The sequence below is a fragment of the Diuraphis noxia genome, unplaced genomic scaffold (genome assembly GCF_037042655.1).
Source record: "Diuraphis noxia isolate RWA-SAM2 unplaced genomic scaffold, SU_Dnox_SAM2 contig0003, whole genome shotgun sequence".
NCBI classification, from domain to species: Eukaryota; Metazoa; Arthropoda; class Insecta; order Hemiptera; family Aphididae; genus Diuraphis; species Diuraphis noxia.
The window spans coordinates 74910693-74934339 of record NW_028301713.1 but is presented as its reverse complement, the minus strand read 5'-3'; the positions used below and the strand labels follow the sequence as shown (position 1 = coordinate 74934339).

At 27.0% G+C, this 23647-nt stretch overlaps 1 protein-coding gene across 5 annotated transcripts in view; it reads left to right on the top strand.

Moving 5' to 3' along the window:
* Nmdar2 (glutamate ionotropic receptor NMDA type subunit 2) overlaps positions 1-23647 on the top strand; it is a 316208-nt gene that overhangs the window by 133079 nt on the left and 159482 nt on the right. For all 5 annotated transcript variants that reach the window (XM_089222116.1, XM_089222117.1, XM_089222118.1 and 2 more), the window contains exon 4: positions 7712-8220. In XM_089222116.1, the coding sequence (XP_089078242.1) occupies positions 7722-8220 (499 nt within the window). In that variant the 5' untranslated portion in view covers positions 7712-7721. The remainder of the gene's footprint in view (positions 1-7711; positions 8221-23647) is intronic.

Here is a 23647-nt window from a genome sequence, read left to right as displayed (position 1 = left end):
TATGTTTGTGTTGTACAATTTAATATTTAGTTCATCTATATTTAATTTTGATTTTGAAAAGATTATGCAATTTGATTTTTCTGTTGAGAAGCTGAAACCGGTTTTTGCTGACCATTTTTCTAAGTAATATATTGTTTCTTGTAATTGATTTTGTACTGTATTTATGTTTTTGCTTCTACATGAGAAGTTGGCATCATCAGCAAATATGTTGGTTTTTATTGGAAAATTACAATGTTTATCGATTTTATTGATTGCCACTAGAAATAGTGAAACAGATAGTGCAGATCCTTGTGGTACTCCATTTTCTTGTGTAAAGTTGTCAGAAAGTTGATTTGATATTTTTACTTGGAAAGATCTATTTGTTAGAAAGTTTGTAATAAAATTTAGCATATTGCCGGCGCATATAATTTTATGTAGTTTTAATAAAATATAGTGTCTCCATGTATTTGTTTATTTCGGATTGCTTGTTCAGCTTCATCTTTTATTTTAGTGAGGTGGTCGTAAGTGGACTGGTTTTTTCTGAAACCACTTTGGTTCTGAGTTAAGTAGTTAATTTTTTCAAGAAACCAATTTAGACTGAAGTTTACAATTTTTTCCAGTATCTTATTACTTTATTATACTACTAAATATAGCTGAAAAAACAAACTTTCTTATTTTATGCTTAAGTTCTATTTACAATAAATTATGATTTCATATCACTATCCATATTGCAATATTTAAAGATTTATATACACTACAGGTTTTTATTTTATTTTTACTGTCACATTTTTTTAAAATCAAATCATATTAATATCATATCAATATGCTAAAAACCATTATTTTACATAATCTGTTAATTTATTTTTATCAACACTTCTATTGTTGGATTTTAAGATTGAAGATTATGGGAGAACCTTTAATTAATTATTATATTTATAGGTACTTCTTTACACCTACATACTAGTCTATTTATATCTTGGGCTATTCGTGATAAAGGAGAATCAATTGGAGATAAATACTACAACATACGCATAATTAATAAAACACACTTTATTTTGTATATACCACTAACTTCAACAGAATCTTTCTGATATGTTATGCGGAAATTATGATGTATAATAAATGAAAATCAAACATTACTACATTATCTAAGAATTATATGTAATACTTGCTTAGAAGTAGAAGTTTTAGTAGTTGTACGTCTATTTTGTGGTGAGGGAGGTTCACAATGATAAATTGATAATGCATATTATTATGTAATGATAGTAAGTTATACATAAATTGAAGAAAAAATATGCTATCATACTTAAATACAATTTAAAATTTTAAAAAAGTACACATAATTCGTTTCAAAATTAATATATAATAAAAAGACCATATGAGATGTTTAAGACAATAATATATAACCTTTTAATTTCATATGAGATTATTTAACTCTAACTTTAGACTTTATTATGATTATAATGATTATTGTGAATGTAAGATTGTCTATGTTGCGCGTAGGTCAAAGAGAGAAAAAAAATGCACAGGCGTCCTCTTAATTAAATATCTACGCAGAAAAAAGACTTAAGAATCATACAACAGTCGTACGATAAAATTACATTAGTAGATTGTCGTGGAGTGGTGGTTGAAATCAATCACAAAATGCAATATGAGAGCAAGCACCAATTGTTTCCACTTGTTCCCGGATGGGTGATCACCCGGGTTCTTATAGTAGCAAATCCTTGCTACACATACACACACATATCCTAAAACCAATCGTACCCTTCCCTTATATCTGCATACTAACTAGAAAACTACAAAAATAGCTAATGGCCATAACTTCCTAGCTTAAATTCAATAAAATAAAAATTAATTTTATGAACTGTACAATAAATTCAACAATGCCAATTTCTATATTGGTGTTTACATTTATATTTTATTTATAATCGTATTTTAAGTATTTAGTAAGATTACAATTGTATTATATTATATAGTTTTTGTCTTTTATAAAAATTGGAATTGAAGTACCTATTTCTAATTTATTTATATGATGCGGTTTGAAATATTTATAATACATTGAGAAAATTCTTATTTTGACTTTTGTTTATAACTAAACATTTAAAAAAAGTGCCAAACACCAAATATGTTTATTTTTATTCAAAGAAAAATGTATTAAACGCTATGCAAAATTATAAAATAACATAAATTAAATGAATACTATAAGTTGTTAATAAAATAAATGAAACGTAATTCTGAATTACCTATCTATAAATCAAAATCACCTAAGAACAAAACAAAAATTAGACTCTTGGTATAATGTAAAAGACTCTTTACATTGTGTAGTTTTTGAATGACGGGCGTAATACTGATATGCTAAAATATTTTAATTGAAATATATTGGTTTTCGGAATAAATGAGACATCAAAATACGGCGCGTATCTTTTCAGATTATACTGATTGATAATATTTGTATATTTTATCCAACAATTCTTAAATTATTATTTAATTAATATTTAGGAAGAACGCTGAAATACTGAAAAGTTGTCTTATATAAACATCGCAATATGATTAATTTAATTTTCCACTTACCTATCTAAACATAAAATAATTGAGATAAACATAAACTGTGTAACTCATTAGCAATGTTTTTATTTTGAACTTGTTTTATATTGTTATTATCATTTTCACTTTTCTCTAGTGTTCGAAGTGACAAATTATTAATTTACAATATTAAATTTAAATTAGCATGTTGTTAACACTAGATCAGGTGTTTATATATTAGAATATTACATAAAAGTCGCTTTAACTTTTAAGATGATACGGTTTTTTATTTTATCATGAACTCAGATAATATATTTTTAGTTCATGCTTAATAGACTTTTAGTTTTAATTCCCCCCTTAAATAGTGAATTTTATTTACAAGTAATTATATTAGAAATTTCTAAGAATAATAATATTTGTATACCTACTCATTGGGCGTTTTTGCTTAAAATTATGCAAAGCTTCAAAATAATAATATATTTTATATTGTTCGTGAAAATCACATAAAATATCAAACAAAGAAAAATAAGACGTTAGCTAAATGTTTATTTACCAAACTATAATACTAGATGATCTTATATAAGAACGTTGACCATATAACCGAACATTGAAGTATTCTAGGAATGTAAGAAAAACATATTAAATGTTTAATACTTTCTTGGTTTGGTTCATATTTAAAATATTATGTGCTCTAACAGAGAAGTTATTGGCAGGGCTTATTCTAACGGGCAGTAGGGCCCAAATTGGGCAGTAGGAAAAATCAAACGGGCAGTTGACTTTATGAATATGGGCACCTTAAAAAAATATAATTTTTCTTATAGAATAATTGAATTTCTACTGAATATTTGAAATACCTATGTGTAATTTATAAACTTAACCTAGTACCTAATAAGTAATAATTATGTAGTTTACAATCTTTGCTACTTCGATGATTGATTAATCTTTGAAATAGAAATACGAATTACGATTAGGTACTATCTATGTTATCGACTAAGCTTATCGCGACCATATAGACCATTGTACACACATTAAAGCGCACGGATACGAAATTCGAAAACGGAATAACCACCAATTATTTTATCTTTGGTTTTTAGTAAATTCTATATTATGATATAGAACGAAAAAGATATTATATGTACCTAATTTCATTATTATATCTATAACTTTCGTCATAACGTTCCAGTCTTCCATGAGTGTATATGGTGTGTAGCTATTTCCTATATAATCAAATTTGCAGAGGGGTACATCGTGATAGGTACGTGTGAATAATTATTTTATTATTTTTCATAATTTTTATTATTATTTATTAATAAATTATACTTTAGTAGCTTTAAGACCGTATATTTTATATTCGATTTTTAAGCCTTTATTCTTATCTTTTAATTTTAAAAATAATTCTTATTATATTCTATACAAATAATATTATAATCATTCAATTTCAAAAAAACACTTACACGATTTAACTGTGCACACACCGATGCAACATCGATTAATATTAATTATCAAAGATAATATTAATACTTGTCTTGCGTCGTTATCAGATGTTCACGTTTTCGGTGAAAATTACGACTCACGTTAATTTACTTTTCACACAAAAGAATTGCCTAATGCCTACATAATTGTTGTGTGGGTATATTATATTACATAAATTAATTTTTTTTAGGTTAATATCATATAAATATGACATCAAATTCTTTAACGAATTGGTTAATTAAACCTATCATAAAATCTACCACTACCACTTCGAATTCTGAATTGACTTATGAAAATGAAACCACTTTAACAAATTCGATTACGACAAAACCACAACTTGATAATACAACTAGACATTTTGATATTAGTGCATCAACTTCTGAAGCAATAATAGATAAAAATGAAATTTCAAATTCCAATATATTTTTTGATATGCACAGAAATGGAAGACATTTTATAAGGTGTCAAGTTTGCTATCAATTTCCTGATCTAGTTAAACTTTTTTCGAAAAAAACACAAATACCTAAAATATGTCAAGATTTAGGAGCACGATTCAGAACAGAAACAAAAATCGATCATTTAGAACAAACCTACCACCAAGAATGCTTAAAAGCTTTTAAACTACGTAAAATGACAAAAACTGAAATTTCTAAATCAACTACTATGGGACAAATGATAATTAAATCTAAAGAAAAACTGGCCAATAGAATAGGGTCCTTGTTAATTCATGTATACGGTGATGCAAAAAAATTAACTTTGAGCGCTTACTCCTATCCTATGAGAGTAATAACAAGTGAGTTATCTTCAAAATTTAAATTCGATAATTTTGGAGAAGAAAACAATGAGAGTCACCATGATTTTCAATATTTGACTCCAACCGCGCATAAACATTTTTTAAAAACTATAGTTGAAAGTTATAGAAATGAATTTGCTTCAAAAATTATGAACAATGTATTAGCCATATCTCTGAGATGTGATGGATCAGTTGACCGAGCTCAGATTGATAAAATATATGTAATTATTAAAGTTATTAATAAATTTGGGAAAGAAGAACAGTTTTTTCTTGGCGCTGGTGAGGTGTGTAAACGTGGAGCTGTAGGTATTTTAGAATCAATTGAAACTGCCTGTATTAATATACTTGGTATCGAAGTATCAGAGTATATTTTTAAAAATATGTCGTCAATTGTAACCGATGGTGCTTCAGTAAACATTGGCGAGCGTGGAGGACTATGGACATTGTTTCAACAGAAATGGCGATCATTATGTGAACAAAATGTTCCATTAATAAAAATTTGGTGCGCAGCTCATCGATCCAATTTAGCTTGGAAAGATGCAAGTGACACTGTTTCTGAAGTTAAACATATCGTCCAAACTTTAGTAGGATTGTCTAAATTTTTTCATACTTCAGCAATCCGAACTAGAGAGCTTCATGATACTGCTAAAAAAAATAATTGTAAGCTTATGAGAATACCAGCATTTTTTCAAGTACGTTGGACTGAGTTTACTTTTTCACTAATAAATTCTATACTGATTTCATGGCACGCTCTTACTCTTTTTATGCAAGATTCAAAGGAAAAAGAAGCAAAAGGCTTTCTGTTATTTTTGACCAACCTTGATAACTTACGTTTGTTATCATTTTTAGCTGATACTTTGCTAGTTTTTAGTCGTTATCAGCAAAAGTTACAGTCTGATTTTATAACGATTTTAGATTTGACTAAAGAAACAAATTTTGTTGCTCAAAAACTAAAATCATTATACACAGAAAATTTACTTGGAGGGTGGGTTAACACATTACAAGATGAATTAGATCAAACCTTAAATTCAATAAAAGGTATAAAGTTGACTGAAAGTAATTCCTCTCTAAAAAGACAAAATCGACATCACTTATTTGTGACAGAATCTCGAAATGTTAATGCTGTATGTCAAGAAATCGTAGAAAGTTTGGCTAATTTTTTATTACAACGAATTAATATTAATGATCAGCTAGTACATGTTCTAAAACCATTTATAAACCTTAAATCATTAACTCAAGTTCAGTTAAAAGAAGTTCATCAGATTATTGGAAATGATTTAGATATAACAAGACTATCATTGGAGTATGCAGAAGTACTAGAATTAGAAGAAATCGAAAATTTACGCAAAATGCCTATGGCTAAATTAGTAGATTATCTTGCAACTTATACTTCATTCAATACAGTATTAATAATTATTTCTAGAGTTCTAGTGGCCAAACCACACAGTGCAGACGTAGAACGTCTCATAAGTACGAGTAATATTTTAAAATCTTCAGATCGTCAAAGTCTTATAGTTGAAACAGAAAATGAATATTTGTTCGTCCACTTTAACATGCCACCTTTAACATTATGGGATCCAAGACCTGCAACTTTGTTATGGATAAACTCATCAAACCGACGATTAAAAGAAACTTCAAAAGCACGAGAACAAGGTTGGTTTAAAGGCATTTATGATCAATCATTGAATTCTCAGGTCTTACAAAACGATGTCCTAGAAGAGGAGGATACAAATCATTCAAAAAAAAGAAAATTTTAAATATATAAAATACAATTTCATTATTTAGATATTTGAATTGTATTGTAGTGTTGTAAAATTGTAATTAATAATATCTAATAAGAATAAAAAGCAAAATTATAATATTGACATGTTTTAGTTAAAACTTATAATATACTCACTAACCTATTTCTCGAAATGTTTGCTATTAAAACTATTTTTATGTAACTAATGCATATATAAATATATTATATTGTATACAGTTATTAACTGGGGTTACGTAATAAAAATTTCAATTTAAATAATGGTACAACGGAAAAAATCCGTATTTTTTATATATTTTTCCATATAATATTTTTTCCGATTTCTCAAATATCAAATGTAATATCATAATAATAATATAATATGATATTATAATATCAATATCATTGTATATCTATATACATTTTTTGGGGGGGATAAGTATAATTTTCCAAATAAATTTCATGAAACAAACTTCAGTATGTTTGGGCAGTAGGTAAAAATCCTTAGAATAAGCCCTGGTTATTGGTATTATTGATTGTTTATAAATGTTATTATACAGATAGAGATGATGTTAAAGACCGCAACTTAAATGTTAACTCAGGCCACAGTTGGAGGGTTATACAAAAGTGATAGATGTGCGGTTAGTTGCTAATATAATTCAGTGGCGAAGGTGATGGTCAAAGATCAAAATGAATAATTTATTTATTCGAGGGTGACGAGAAAATTTGGACGGTTATTAAATGAGAGATTATTTGCGTGAAACTATATCTTGAGAAATTATTAGAGTTTAAAGTATGCTACACTCACATTCGTTATCTCTGTTATGCATATGATATACTTAGCATACTTTGAATTAACTTTGCCTATTTCCAATACAGTTTTCTTATTTTTGAAATTAGAGAATAAACATTTATTCATTAAGAAACTTAAAGACAACATTATAGTACAATAGTGCTCAGATAAGTATTCGAGCTGTCTCATTGATTATCATAAATTGATTTAAATATACTTTTAAATAATTATAAACAATTAAAGCATATAATATATACATAATATATACATATATATAACGTATATCGTATTATTATTTCGGATGTAACCGCATCTCAATATTACTATCAAAATATACCTAGCCCCATTATAATTCACCAAACCTGATGCCACTTAAATAATAATGTATGCAATCGTTTTTTTTTCTGTCCAGGACCGACTGCATGATGAGACACTCTGGAGCAGTGCGGTGTTGGCGGTGGATCGCGCTGGTCCTTGCTCTGGCCGCCATCGCCACCGTCCACAGCTGGACGCCCCGGAACGGTTCGCGTATACAGATCAACAGCCGACCAGTGGACGTGTCACAGACGGTATTCGGCCATGGCCGGGGCCAGAGCTCCATCAAGCTGGGCGTGCTCAAGAATCGGCTAAAGGAACCGGTGCAGTTGTCCACTACGCCGGTGGCGACCACCACCAGCACGGAGCGGTTCCGCCGGCAACAGCCCACCGTGCCGCGGATCATGGCACGCCGGCAGCACCAGAACCTGACGGTAGGCCTGGTGCTGCCTTACAAGTCGTTCGACACGCGAATCTACACCAAAGCGTTCGCGTCGGCCATAAGCGGGTTGCAGCGTAACTTCAAGACAAGGAAGACCAACATATTCAAGAACTACGATATCCATCACACCATCGACATGAAACAGCTGACGCCCACGCCCACAGGTCAGTCGTAGTGTAGTGCGCCCTATTTGTTGTACCCCGACCATCCAACCACAGGAGTTGAATCTTATGAAATCAAATATTATTTTAATACGATTAGAAACGGTTATTTTCCAGTTTAATAACTTCCTTGTTTGGTTATTAAAACTGGTTCTATTCATTTATTATTTTTATTTTTTAGTATAAACTGAAAATACTATAAAATAAACATTATAATAGATACTATTATATTTATATAGCAAGATTATTTATGCAATTGATCCAATTAAAAATAATAATAAATAAATAGGCCGGAGAGAGTAATTATTGCGTTTGGCCAATTTATATTCAATAGATTCAAGTGTTAAACTTTTATTAAAAAAGATTTAAATTACAATGCACATCATCGGCGTTTGTTTATACCGGACTATGTGTTTAGTTAATTTTTAATAATAATTGTATCTAATAAGTTTGTAATTTTTGAAAAAAAAAAATAAAAAAATAAAAATCATATTTTTAAATTACAACGATATTAAATATGTCCATTATAAAACTAAAATATTATACACAAATTACTTATGACTTATGATGTATAATGATATAGCTACGATAACATATTGTGTGTCATTTATAAACTGTGTCATTAAAGACTTAATTACTGCAGTCATTATCATAGTCATGATTTATCTGGAAATATAATATAAATATGAATAATGACAAAAACTTAGATGCACTCTATAAACTAGGTGTATTTTATAATGCATTGTATGAATCCCTAACCATTAGTAATGGTAGGACCAGTCGTCAGATGTACAGATATATTATTTGCATAATATTATATAAGTGTATTTAGGCATTATTTAGTCTAAAATGTATGTGCAATCGTTGAAGTGTATTAAAAGTAACATATTTTGTTTGATTGCCCATTTAAGTTCCTATATATAATACAAATCTTAGTTGTATCGCTTTTAATGTACCTAATATATTCTACCTATTGATTATAATGCTAATAGTCTTAAATAATATATTCTATGATATACAATATTTTAGTAGTGCCATCGCAGTTATTCAATTTTGTTTCTCCAGCACAGCTGATTTCAATTGGAAAAAAAATGTATACACTTAACTCGAGTATGATAATAACAACAATAACAAAAACAAATTTTTTCCAAACATCAGTTTACTTAAAAACTACAAACTGGCCGTTCGACTTGGTTTTTTGCGTCATCAAATCAACCAAACCCTAGAGTATGTTGCCATCTTTTTCAAACTCACCATCACATACAGAAAAAAAATTCGAAACAAAATATTGTACTCTTTCCAAATATACTTATAGTGAGGGTTTTTTTTACATAGGCAAATTCAATATACAAACTAAAAATATCTTCTTAAGTGCTAAAAAAATAGTCATCCAAACCATCATAATATTATATTATACTCTTGATTACTCAAAACATACAGTGTCCCTTTCCAATTCTCTACCCCTCTCATCCAACCTATCTTATGACTCCTTTCGTTTCTGACATCAGAAATACCAAAAAGTCTCTATAATTTGAATATTGAATCTTCATTATCAATATTTCATACTTAGTTTATCAACCCCCTTCTTTCCCACAAAAACTCTATCCCAAAGAGGCAAATTCTACAATATTATATATTTATTCCAATTATATTGCAATACATTAAATTACAAATATGCCATTAATACCTTTATGTTTTCATCGTATCTTAATTCACTTTAATTTGACTTTGATATTATATGACGCTATAATATTTAAATCATACATTTAAAAAATATAATATTTGACGAATGTTTTCAAATATCTACCTAAAAATGTTAACCTTTATTTTATGTTATTCACGAAGTGTTTTAACATAAATATATATATATATGTATATAATATAATAATATATAATTTATATATTATAAGTATAAATAAAATAAATACAAAATTTTTTTAAAGAAAATATTTAAATATTTTTTTTTTTTTTTTTTTATAAGGAGGACCCGCGGCAACATAGGCCATTGGGTGTGGGGTGGTAGGGTAGGGATTATTTTTGTATGTTTGTTTGTAGGTTTTTAATTGGGTAGGGTTGTAACACGTGTTTGTGTATGTGTGGCAAGGATATGTTGCTAAAAATCCTGGGTGGTCACCCATCCGGGAGCTAGCAACTGCGGCCGGTACGTACGCTCAGTGCGTTTCCGCAGATTGAGCGTACGACCGCGCCTCACCAAGCCACAATATTTAAATATATCTGACTGTCTAAGCACTCAAATTAGTAATAAGCATGTTCTTTTGAATCACGGACAGTGTATTACGGCACTTTTTTGGCCCAGGAAAATTTATCTTCCACTCTTTTATTCAGTTTTCACAACACTTAAAGATCAAACATAATATTATACAATAGTAAGGCACCAACTATCACTATTAACAATAAATCTTCACACTTGCAACAAAAACAATTAAAAAACTAGTACTTTTTTTTAAGAAACATATTTCCATCGTCAGGGGCGAACACAGGGGGGGGGGGTTAGGGGTTTAAACACCCCCCGAAATAGTAGGTACAAAAAATAAATTATCTGACCTACAAATGTATTAGTGTATTACTAATAACATTTCAAAAAAATTAAAATAAATGATTAGTTATTAAAAAGTTTCCCTTCTCCTGTGGTTTGTAAATTAATGGATACAGTAAAATCACCAATAAAATGTATGAAAATGCAGTTTCGAAGTGAGTAGGTATGACAGTATGTTATAACTTATTAATAACTGATCGACATCGAAGGCCGCCAATCTGATGATGTACGTAATGTAGACAGACGACGAGTGTAATTGCCGTCTACCGGAAATTCCTACAACTAACCTACACTTACCTAAAAATTGTAATAATTAGCTATTAATTATTATCTATGATATTATATTATTATGTAATATTATATATGTATTATGTATTTATGTATATAGTATAAGTTACTAAAATAAAATATAGAAAAGTGGAATACAGTATGAATTATATGATATTTATGAATACCTAGTTAAAAATTTTTCAACCCCCCCCCCCCGCGAATTTTTTTCCTGCGTTCGCCCCTGTCCGTCGTATAATAGTATACTATAATTCTATATATGTATTATGTGTTATTATTTTGTAGTGTATTTGTATAATCGACCTTTGTGCGTGAGATAGTTTTTTTTTTTTTAATCATACTGAACTTTTTCCACTTTTACTTTACCCACCACGGCACCACCCATCTCTACCACACACACACCCACACACACACACACACACACATTCCATTTCAAATTCATTTCATTTTACGATCACGCCCATAATAATGTAGTATTACGGCCGATTCACTTTTGATTTGGTTTCCGTTTCCAAATGTAATGTAATGTAACCGTGTTGTCAGAGTGTAGTTGAAAAGTGTTGAATATGATATAATATATTATTTATTAATTGTAATTACATTATGTATGCACGGGATGTGAAAAATTCGCCTCTCCACCGAAGCGATAAGAAATGCGTGAATAGGTCTATATCATACGCTCAATTGTTTTCTTCACTTATTACTTAAAATAATTATAATCATTTTTTTGTATACTCGCACATAATATTTTCGTCTGTGGTTTAGTTCTTCAGCTGCTTATATTTCACTTTAAGATGTCTATAATATAAAATTGTAAAATTCCATTGTCCATACATCAAACGTATAATTGGTTCAAAATTTCAAATACAAAATACCTAAATATTTTTATTTTTTTTGTTAAGCATCAACTACACAGGTTATTAGCTTTTTACAAAAATTTTACATATTTACAATTTACATTTTATTATACAAATCGATATTTTTTAAATATAAGATTATATTGTGGTAGTTGGAACATGCACCAATTGCTTTGTACAGCCTGTCAGGGATGTTAAAGTGTTTCCTAGCGTCATTGAAGTTTGGGCAGTGGACGATAATGTGTTTGATGGAGTAGTTTTCATTGTTTGTTGGGCATAGGGGTGGATCTGTCTTTGCCATAAGGTGTCCAACCTAAATATTATATTGATGTTATAACATATTTTTTTTCTTTATCGGTTAAGTATAAACTACAGAGATTATTAGATTAATAGCTTTAACAAAAGAATTACATTTTTTATATTATTACATGTTATTGTGAAATTCAATATTTTTTCAGATATAAAATTATGTTTTGATAGTTTAAGAATAAACCAATTGCTTCGTACAGGTTGTCAGGGATGTTGAAGTCTTTCTTAGCTTCGTTGAAGTTTGGGCAGTGGTCGATGATATGTTTGATGGAGTAGTTTATATTGCATGTTTTGTATAGGGGTGAATCTGTCTTTGCCATAAGTTATCCGTGTGTGAGTTTTTTGTGGCAAATTCTAAGTCGATTAAAATTTACCTAACTTTTTCAGTTTTGATCAGTATATTTTGATCAAAGTTCAACATAATATTGTTTAATTTCTATTAACTTATTTTTTGTGTTCGTGACCATTTTTATGTTTCACAAATTAATGCGGTATTTGTTTATATTTCTTTTTATGTCTGCAAGTGAAGAAAAGGGAATTATATCACTGTCAGGACCACTATATGCATTTCTTACTGATTTATCTGCCTCCTCATTGTTGCAATATCTTATAGAGTCCAAATGAATGTGTTTTTTTGATTTGGAAAGAAGGATGCTAATTTTTAGAACCAATGGCTATGTTAGTATTTTGGATTGCAGATTAGGTAAGGCTTTGAATGAGTCGAGACAAATATATATATTTGTGTACCATTGATCTCTAGAGCTAATTGGGTTCCTTTAAATAGTGCTAGGTATTCGGTTGTATAAATACTGCTTAAATTATTAAGTTTAAGTTGTTTGGTTATATTGAGGTGGAATACTGCAATTTTTATACCCTATATCATGTGTTATATATGGTTTTTCTATGGTTATTACTAATGAACGCGTGTTCATAGTATGCCTAATTTAATGATCTTAAGCATTTGCCATGTAAATATAAATAATTTTAAATTCATCTATATAGTTTATTCTATGTTTAATCAGTTTAATTTATGGAAAATATAAAATTTGGAAACGCGCATTCTATTAATGACTAAATTTAACATTGTAAAATCTTATTTACGTGTAACAAAAACAAATATACATTTTTTTCAAATTATTTATTTATTTATTTAACATATTAAAATCAATGTACCAGCATATTAATACTCTGACAAGTTTTACAGCAACAACATTAACATTGAATAGTAGTATAGCTTATGAAATTTATGTAGTTAGTGTTATAATGCAAAAATATACAAATAAATCGTGATTATGGTTTTAGATAAGTACTATACTAATTCAATACCCGTGAATCAAATATAGATAATTTTTAATGAGGTTTATGAAAAAGAAATTTAATATTGGGTATTTATTTTTAATTACTAACAAGCATTTGACATTGAATATATTTTATAAATTTTTATACAGTTATGATAGTAAAGAAAATTTTCCTTGGATAGCTCATATTTTTAGAAACATTCTTTGAACGATAATAATATGATATTTTCAGCACAAAACACCTATATACATGATGCAATACAATATACATAATGTATTTTCAATATTTTAGGACGAGCTTATTATAGTTTTTCATTTAATAAATAATAAATATATATTTGCATTTATTTTTAATATAAAAATATTATATAATTTTCATTTATAAATTTGTTTCTGTAAAAATTAATTAAAAACTAGTCACTATATGATATTAAAGATCCATTTCAATATACTTATAAGTCAAATTATTTATGTTATATAATAATACAATAATTATGAACTGTTTTGTGAAGAAAATTTAATGATTATTAAATAAAATTTACTGCCAATAATTCAAACACTATAGAGTATTTATCAGTAATATTGTTTGAATTTAAAAGAAGCTATTTTCTATGAAAAAAAAAAAAACACAAAATATAAAAACGTCTGAATACTCTAATTTTTAATAAACATACACAATATTATAACTATATAACCACACAAAATGTAAACACAATTATTGTATATTATAGGCCAACAATGTCTGCATAGTTTATTATATAAGTAATAGTTAATTTTCGAGAAGTCTTTATTTAATAGATGTTTTCGAGACATTTATCATTTCTGAGAAATTCTGCTTAAACGTTATTTAGCTTTAAGTAAATATCCTTCAGGAAGTTTAAGGACGTTGGAAAACCGAACGCTTTGACATATGTATAATACGGTATTTGTATGTTTAGCTTTAGTCGATAAAACTGTTAGATAGCAACCGAGATGTAATCTATGTGAAGAACACTATGCGTGTTCCGACGGATGAAATATACTTGGTTATTTATTGTAACTATGAATCGTACACACAATGTAGAGCAGTTGTTTTTTAGTTTATTTTATTGTTTCGAAGAAAAAACAAATTACCACAGAAGTACCTACTGTATGCTTACAAGAAAATAAGCAATGTTTTTTCTTTTTAATTTAAACTTGACGGATAAAAATGTTAGTTTGAAAAATACACGTAAACAATTTATTAGTTTGTTTCGTTTTATTAAACAGAATACTTAAAGCCTTAAACGTTTAAATTGAATTATTTATATATTTCAACAATTTTCTGAAATATATACAAGCACAATAGAATAATAGAGACAATATAGGTACACGATTATGTAACTTCAGATTATAATGAAATAATATAATAATTACATTAACCGAAATTAGATAATAATGAGCTAACTTCTAAATTGGATTTCTTGTAATTGCGTGTCTCGTGTAATGCTCTTGTTGAGATAATATTCAAATATTGATCGCGTTAAATTATCTTTGGTTCACAATATTCACATACTACAATTTTAAGCCTAAAAAAATATACTTTATAATTTTCCACCCGGCCACAATTTAATTTTACGGTGTGTTCAGATAATGTAAATGCTATTCATACATTTCAGTTATGATTAGAAGATTAACATAGTTATTTTCAGATTTAAATTATTTTTATTTTAAATAATACATTTTGAAAAAAAAGATATTATTACCAGCAATTTTATTTTTAATGTGAAATTATTGTACTAACACAATTTTAATGAAGATATTTTAAGGGTAACTATATATATGAATGTTGTAGAATATACCTTTTTTTTTTTTTTAGATAAAATAGAATATTTACAATCTGTAATATTTGTACATACAATAAGTTAATTTGATAAATAATAAGTAATATAACGTGAGTGACGTGAAGAGGGAAGCCCACCAGTGTGGATACCCATTAACTTGGGGGAAGAAGTTTTTATTTTTTTTAACTAGTGTAGGTTGAGATTCGAGAGATTACTACACCAGTGTCTTTTTAATCGACGTGGAGGGGGGGGGGGTTATTAGGCAAGAATTCATTGGCCAAGTTAGAAATCAATGGATTTGTGTGTTTAGCTGTTTTGGTGTGTACATTTTTGTAATAGTTTTTAGCTGTTTTGGAGACGGTTTCGATTTTAAGATCTTTATGTAGTGAGAGGTTTGAGACGTACCATAGCGCAGAGGTTATTAGGCGAGCGGAAATAGACTGCAAGGCTTGAATAGTCCGTATTTGGGAAGGGGTTTGGCACATCCCCATATTTGGATGCCGTAGGCTCAGATAGGTTTAACATTGATTTGTATATTAGTAATTTATTATCAATAGAGAGTTTGGACTTGAGAATACGCCGTAAAAGATGAAGTCTGGTGTTAAGAGTCTTTCTTTTAATTTTGAGATGTGGGCCCCAGGTTAGACTCTTGTCTTATTAGATCTAAGTATGATGTCATATTTTATTATTTATTTATTCATCTTTGTAATTTACTGTATATATTGTAATTAATTTACGCTTAACAACTTAATGATGTTAAAAATTCTTTATTATATCAATAAGTTAGATGACCTTGTATGTCAGAAACACTTTAATTTAATAAAAAAAAAAATAAAGAAAAAAAAGATCTAAGTATTTGGTTTGAGTTGTAGTTTGGATTGGATTGTTTGAAAAATGAAAATAGAATGTAGGAAGAACAGCTTTTCTTAAAGTAAAAGGAATGAGAAAGGACTTGTCTGTATTGATTTTTATTCTATATTTGGTGGACCATTTTGAAATATTGTCAAGATGAATCTGGAGGTTTTGGTATGCTATTGTGGAATCGGAATGGGATGAGAGGATTGCTGTGTCGTCAGTGTAAGTAGCTAATAATATACCTATTAATTAGTTTTTATGAAATTCAGAATAAAAACAATTAGGTTTGGAAAAATATATTAACAAAAAACTTAATAATAATTTAATATTCATATTAAAGGTATTACTATTTTTATCACGCCGTATAAACGTTGATATTATATATTTAAATATAATTATACATTAATTTAATTAAAGATTAGTTAATGTTATATCTCACTGACATAGTTATATACCATTCACAACAATGCATTTTTCGTAAAACTTAAATGTTGAATTATTTTATAAATTTTAAAAGTATTGTGTACTTTTTATGAATTGGGAAATGATAAAATGTTTCTAAACTACACAGCTGCTAGTTTTAGATATACAGTATGGCCTTATTAAATGTGTCAAATTTAAATAACGAAAACAATTATCAACAATTCCTATAAAAGTCATCGATTCGTAAGTTATACACAGGCTAAGCCTGTGTAGGGAAAGTTCCTTTTAAAAAGCATTTTGTTCCGTTTCACGTTGATTTCTTAAGATATGCCCTTGTTCTAGATCCTTTTTCCTTATTCAAAGAAGGAACTCTCTTTAAATCCTTTTCCTTTAAAAAAGTTCTCGTTCCAATTTTTGTTTCTTTTTATCTAAGTTATTTTAAAAATTGCTGTTTTAAAATAATACTTTTTTATTTATAATGTTAAGTAAGAACAACGATCAATAAATTAAAATTAAGCTAAACATACCTTCTATTATATATTAGATAAAAGAGAAGAAACAAAAACAACTAAATTGCAATTTAAAAGAGCAATTTTTGGAGCGAGTTCCTTTTCATCATAGAGCTGAGTTATAGTCACTAAGTCTATTATATAATTTCAATCATTTTCTATACTCTACTACAACGTCTAAAACTGTAATACGTTAAAATTTTGCATTATTCACGACAATCAATGAAATCATGCTTGATTTTGAAGGATGCCGATTGATATTTGGGGTGTCAAATTTGGTCCTTCAAAAAATATTTCTACTTACGGTTATTCTAAATTCTATAGTACTATTAAATAATTAGTAGTAATATTGTAGATAATAGCGTTATCGATAGACTTTTCCAAAATCAAAGATTGATAGTAATAATATCTGATAACATTATGAGCAACATTGCTTAATTATTGTAAATCAAACAATATTATATTTTGTCAAGACCTATAGGGAAAAACTATCACTGTACAACGTAGTTTAAATATTTACCGTGTGATTACAAGTATTTTGTACACAAAACATACGTTATATTTTTGTATTTATACGTAATATTATATAGTGCTGTTTTGTATTAAACATATACGTGCAAAAAAAAAAAATAATAAAAAAGTCTTTTATGTAATTCTGCATATGTCATGCTGGTCAATTCGGGTGAACACATTGTGATAGTAATGAATAATGGGCTTAAATTTTTATTATGTATATTGTTTGTTTTTATTATTATTTTAATTCGGAAATATACAAATGAAATATTATAATTAATTATGAAAAAAATACAATTCTTTTAACTTATTTTATAAATATTGAAAACCATTCACGAATTTGTCAGTGTCATTAATTGGATGTAACTTCCTGTTCACGATGATATATAGTATGATTTGTATATCCATGCCTTATATTTGATATTTATTTTTATTTTAGTATTTTAAAACTTTAGTTGTAGTAATAACATTACGTTATAGTCAACTTAGTTTAGTAGACTAAAATAGAATTTTATCATAAATCAACTGAAATTTTAAATTCTTAGCGGAGTGATAAATTATTTATCAATTTTCATAAATTATATTGATGTGTGTTATCCTTATCACCGTTTTGAGCATTTTTAGTCTTTTATTTAATTTAATTTAATTTCTTTGGTGGTGTAATTGGGTAGAGAGTCAAAGAAAAAATTCTCAGAAACTTTCAAAATAATTTTACAAAATATAGTGCATTATGGCAACAGTTTTAAATGCTCATAAATAGTTCAAACAATTTTGAAAATTTAAAAAAATACTTGGTATAAATGTTAATTATTAGTTTTTGAATATTACAGCAAAATCATAAAGTTGTATTTTTTTCAAAAATGTATGATTCAATAATATTCTTATTTTCTGTATTTAATTTTTTCAGTTTTCCCTAGTGATTAAGAAAAGAACATTTTTATTTAATCTCTCCTCCACATATAGCCCAGTTTACTAAATAGAAAAATTGTTCTTCCAAAAACTTTCCTCAAAACTGAAGACCACAGTATTATTTTTACGCTATAAAAAAATGACGTTAAAATCTAAAACACGAAACGTTTTTAAATTATGTCACCACTTGGTATAAAAATGAAAACTCAACATAAACCATACCTACTTATAGTACCAAAGAAATTATTGCTTTAAAAAAATACAGAGATCCCAGTATTTATATAGAAAACTAAAGTATAGAATGGAATAAGACAGATGACTTAGCTACGTACCTTAACAAAAAACTTGTTTTAAATTTATATCAACTAAAAACTCCAGTGAGGCTAGGTGTGCCACAACGAGAACCTTTATCACTCACTAAGCTATAAATAAACACTACAAAAAAGTCATAACTCTTGCTATACATCTCAATAGCCCAGTTGTTAGTCACATTATTGACATAAAGGAATTCCAGCCAGCGTTGGCGTTAAATTCTTCCAAATTTTTTTTTTAAAACTCAAGTTCTTCACTATTTACAAATGATTATGAATATGTTTAAAGGCTCTATGGTTCATACCAATTTTCATCTGAAATTAGTAACATTTTAACACAAACACATAGAATTTTGGATGCATATACAATATACGCAATATACGCATACGCATTCATAATAAGCTTATTTGCGAAGACAGTAAGTTATACATTACACAAACATTATATTGTATACAATTATTGCAACTAATTTAAATATTTTTTTTTTACTTTATCTCAAATATGAATTATGACATAGTGTATTAAAGCTATCAAATGTACATATATTAGTATGCTATACTGTTTTGGTACATCTCAATTATAATAACTAAAAAAAAAGAAATAAAACTTGAACTTCAAGCTTTTCAATTTAAATGTAATCATTTTCCTGATAATTAATGATAATAGATAAAATAAAAATATATTTACATATTTATTATCAACTATAATTGACTGTTGTCTTAAACACAGTGTCTGTGAAAAAAAAATAAATCAATCTATTAATTATTAACCATTAATAGTTTCTATTTAATTATGATTTAAGCATATAACTGTATTACTTTGTATTAAAATTACTTTTAACAATACTAATTAATTACAAAATATATATGTTAATGGGTACTTAAACTTGCTTGATGCATAAAAAAAATATGACCTAAGGTTGATCATAAATTGTTTGTTATTCTATAGCTGCAAATATATATAATATATATTTTACATTTTTTTGTTTTATTTCCACCTCTCTAAAATACTATAAAATGAGCAACGATGTGAATTCAATGTTCATTGGTCCGTATTTTTCGATAAAACTAAAAAAAACATGGATTATAAAACATCGAGAAGAGTTTCAAGTGTGTATATTTTTACTTCCAACGAAATTAAATCTTTTCCGCAGGACGTTAATCTGTAGTGCATTGTTTTATTTGATAAATTATTAACTAGATTTATAATACACGATAAATCATCAAAAAAGCAAAAATTTGTATCCATCTAAAATTCTATCCTCCACTTCAGGAACATTATAAAAAGATCGAATTATTCATTAACTTACTAATCACTATAGGTACTATTTTTATTATCATCGTACTAAATTAAATTCTATCTTCTTTTATTTCGGATTTTCACTCCATGGTACGAGTTGGTATTAATATGAATTATCGTTGTTGTATTACTTTTATCTTATATCAAAAATAATTTTGAGGATGTAAATTATAACTTCTGATATAATTTTGAAAAAGAAAAAGAAAATAAGAGATCATATCTTTTTGATATGAAAATTTGTTATCTATTTTATACGGAATTTTTATATTTTATGTGAAATATATTCGATTTAGAGTACAAAGTTAAGTATAGATTAATATATAAAAGCTATCTTTTTATTAAAAAATAATTAAATTAAAAGACTATCTCTAATGTTTACCTCAATGAAAAATAAAATAATAATCATAATATTTTATCTTATATACCACAAATACTCGTACCTATTTACTAAATTAAAAAGTGAATACAATTTTCTACAGAATACTTAAACTCTTACCACTTTAAAACCTCGAATAATTCATCAGATTGATATATTACAACGATTCAATCATGAACTATACAAAGCCATATAACTAATATTTTAGTATCTAATATATGCGATTTAATGCATATTGCCTGCATATTTGCCTTTTATAATGTAAAAAATGAAAAAAAATTTTAATTTCAATAATATATAGGTAAATCTTAAAATAATGTATTCTATAAAATTAGAATTATTAAAAACGACATGCAGGTAATAATGTATAATATTATGTTTTTGTTTTTGTTTTAAATATATATTTAAAAATGTTCACCATATTTTAATTTATCACCTAATCTACAAAAAAAGTTAAATAAATCATAATAGTCAAACTTCTACCTAATTCATCGTAATTTGATAAAATATTGGAACATATTAAAAATAATGTTACTAAGTAACTATAATTTACAAATTTAAAAAATGTCGATTAGATTTTTACCTACTCATAGAAAAATAATAAATTGAGAATAATTACGAGATCAATCAATATGTTAAAACAACTCTTATAGTGTCATTTTCACAGAATATAATTTATAAATGTCTTGTGTACCTACCTATATTGGTGTTTCCCAACCTTTTTCTCTCACGGAAAACTAGTTCTAACCCATATTTAACCGTAGCACACTTAAAACTGAACTATATATATTATATATATATATATATATTTTTAATTAATAAACAAAATTTGCAAATTAGTAAATTACTAGCAAATAATTTAAAATTGTGTATTTATTTAGGTTAGGAAAACTCATGTATAATAATATTTTAATTTATTAAAAATATGAAATTTATTGACATTGAAAAACAGAACCATTACATTATGATTATGATATGTTTATGTTAGATATAAAAATCTAGTTCTAGTGAGAAATTCCGGACTGGTTTTCTTTCATTATAAGTACCCACTTTAGTCAAATATTTGACAAGCACACTCTCATATCAGAGTAAGAGAATCGTTAAAAATAGTTTTATTTAATATCGAAATTATAAGTTAGTGTATTAATAATCACGATATTTCGCAGAAATCCTATTGAGGCTTCGTTGCATACCAAATTGGAAACACTGTTCTATATTATTCATTAACACTCAACAATATAATCCGCCTTACTAATCATATATTTCACATTATACTTTATAGTTTTGAAGCGTTTAAAAATCCAATTTTATCATTATTAAGCATCTTTTATAATGCATGTATGTATATACCTACTTAAATGTATGTACTTGGATAGTTGGACACATAATTTAAAAAAACCGGGATTTTGGACACTTTAGCTCTTGGCTCTTATCGACAGCTTTATGCATTATAGTTAGAATGTATTAAATATTATTGTATTATATCTAAGGCTTAATCACTGAATAAAATGATTCACCGATTACTTAACACCGCAATTTTACTTTTTATTTACCTTCTAGTATCTTGTTTTCGTTTGTTATATATGCCTATAAGGCTATAACCATCCTTTGTTCTATATATTTTCGAATCCATGATATAATATATCCGTTACAAATTATGTTTAACACTGGCGTAAATTTTAGTCTTATATAAAGCAACAACTCGTATATAATCCTACCATTAATAATTGTTTTGATTAATTATTTTGTTTGAGGGGCTCGGGAATTTCAAAAATGCATTAAAATGTGGTTGATTAGTACTTCATGTCAAAGACAGTTTGTTAGTAAATATAATAATAATAATTATTGTTATTTTTTAAATGTTTAATAATTTCGTCTGGCCGAATTAACGACGTCAATGGTTAGTATAATACTATAACGGATATATTGGATATATAATGGCTGGGTGCATGGAACACAGTATGCAGCTTAAGTTGTCTGGAAAATCTGAAAAGACATTATTGTTGTTGTATAATAACTAATATTTTGCATAATATATGAAAATAATTAATATATATATATATTTTTTTATTTTCTATACTACCCATTCACTATTGTTAATTATCAACAAAACATTTTTTTTCAATATTTTCCATTTTTCATGTATGAATACTATTCAAAAATATTTTAACAATATACAATCATAATTTTCTACATGTTAGGTATCAATTAAACAAAATGGTTAAAAAATAAGAATAGGATAAATTAAATCAATTCAGTTAATTATAGCATGTGATATACAAATATGGTTGGACATTTTCATTTTCATATATATATATATATATATATATATATATATATACATTTTAATTATATAGGTACATCTAAACATATTCAAATGTTAACAATTTTATAAAATCATGGATATATTGTACACTTCAAGAGCATATAATTGTGGGCCATTAATTATTTTTTGTTTCAAAACTTTTATCGAAAGTATTTTCCTAGATTCTATTTATAGTTACTAGTATATTCAACGATGAAGTGTATCTGTATAATCTACTAATAGAACTAAAACAAAAATAAAATGAAATAATTCGTTTATAAAAATTGCATTTAATCTTATTACTCATTAATATATATTTTAATTAAATTAGGTATGCCATACATATTTTTACTGGATTTTCATCAATTATTTACTGCGATGAAAAAAATATATCTGTAACTATTTTTTATAAATTTTCTTTCTTAATTAGTTTACGTACAAAGAATACTACGGAATGTATTGGTAAGGTGATAAAGGAAAAAAATATTAAAGCTGTGCAATAAGTGTTTGATTTGTTAATTCATTATTTATGCTATATTTTTACGAACAATTCTTAACTAATTCTTTTTGAATTTACTAAAATTTGATTATCTTCTGCAGTGTTATTGATGTTTATAGTAAAGAAAGTGATTGATTATGATTAACCTGAACAAAAAATATATTCGCAGACCTTCAAGTTTTTTTTTTTTTTATTAACCTAAACGAAAATAAGGCTCCCAATCTATCAATACTTGTATGTATTATTCATTGTTGGACACCAGGGATTTATTGTGTATATGTCGGAACCAATCTAGATAAATATTGGCTAAACATTTTAA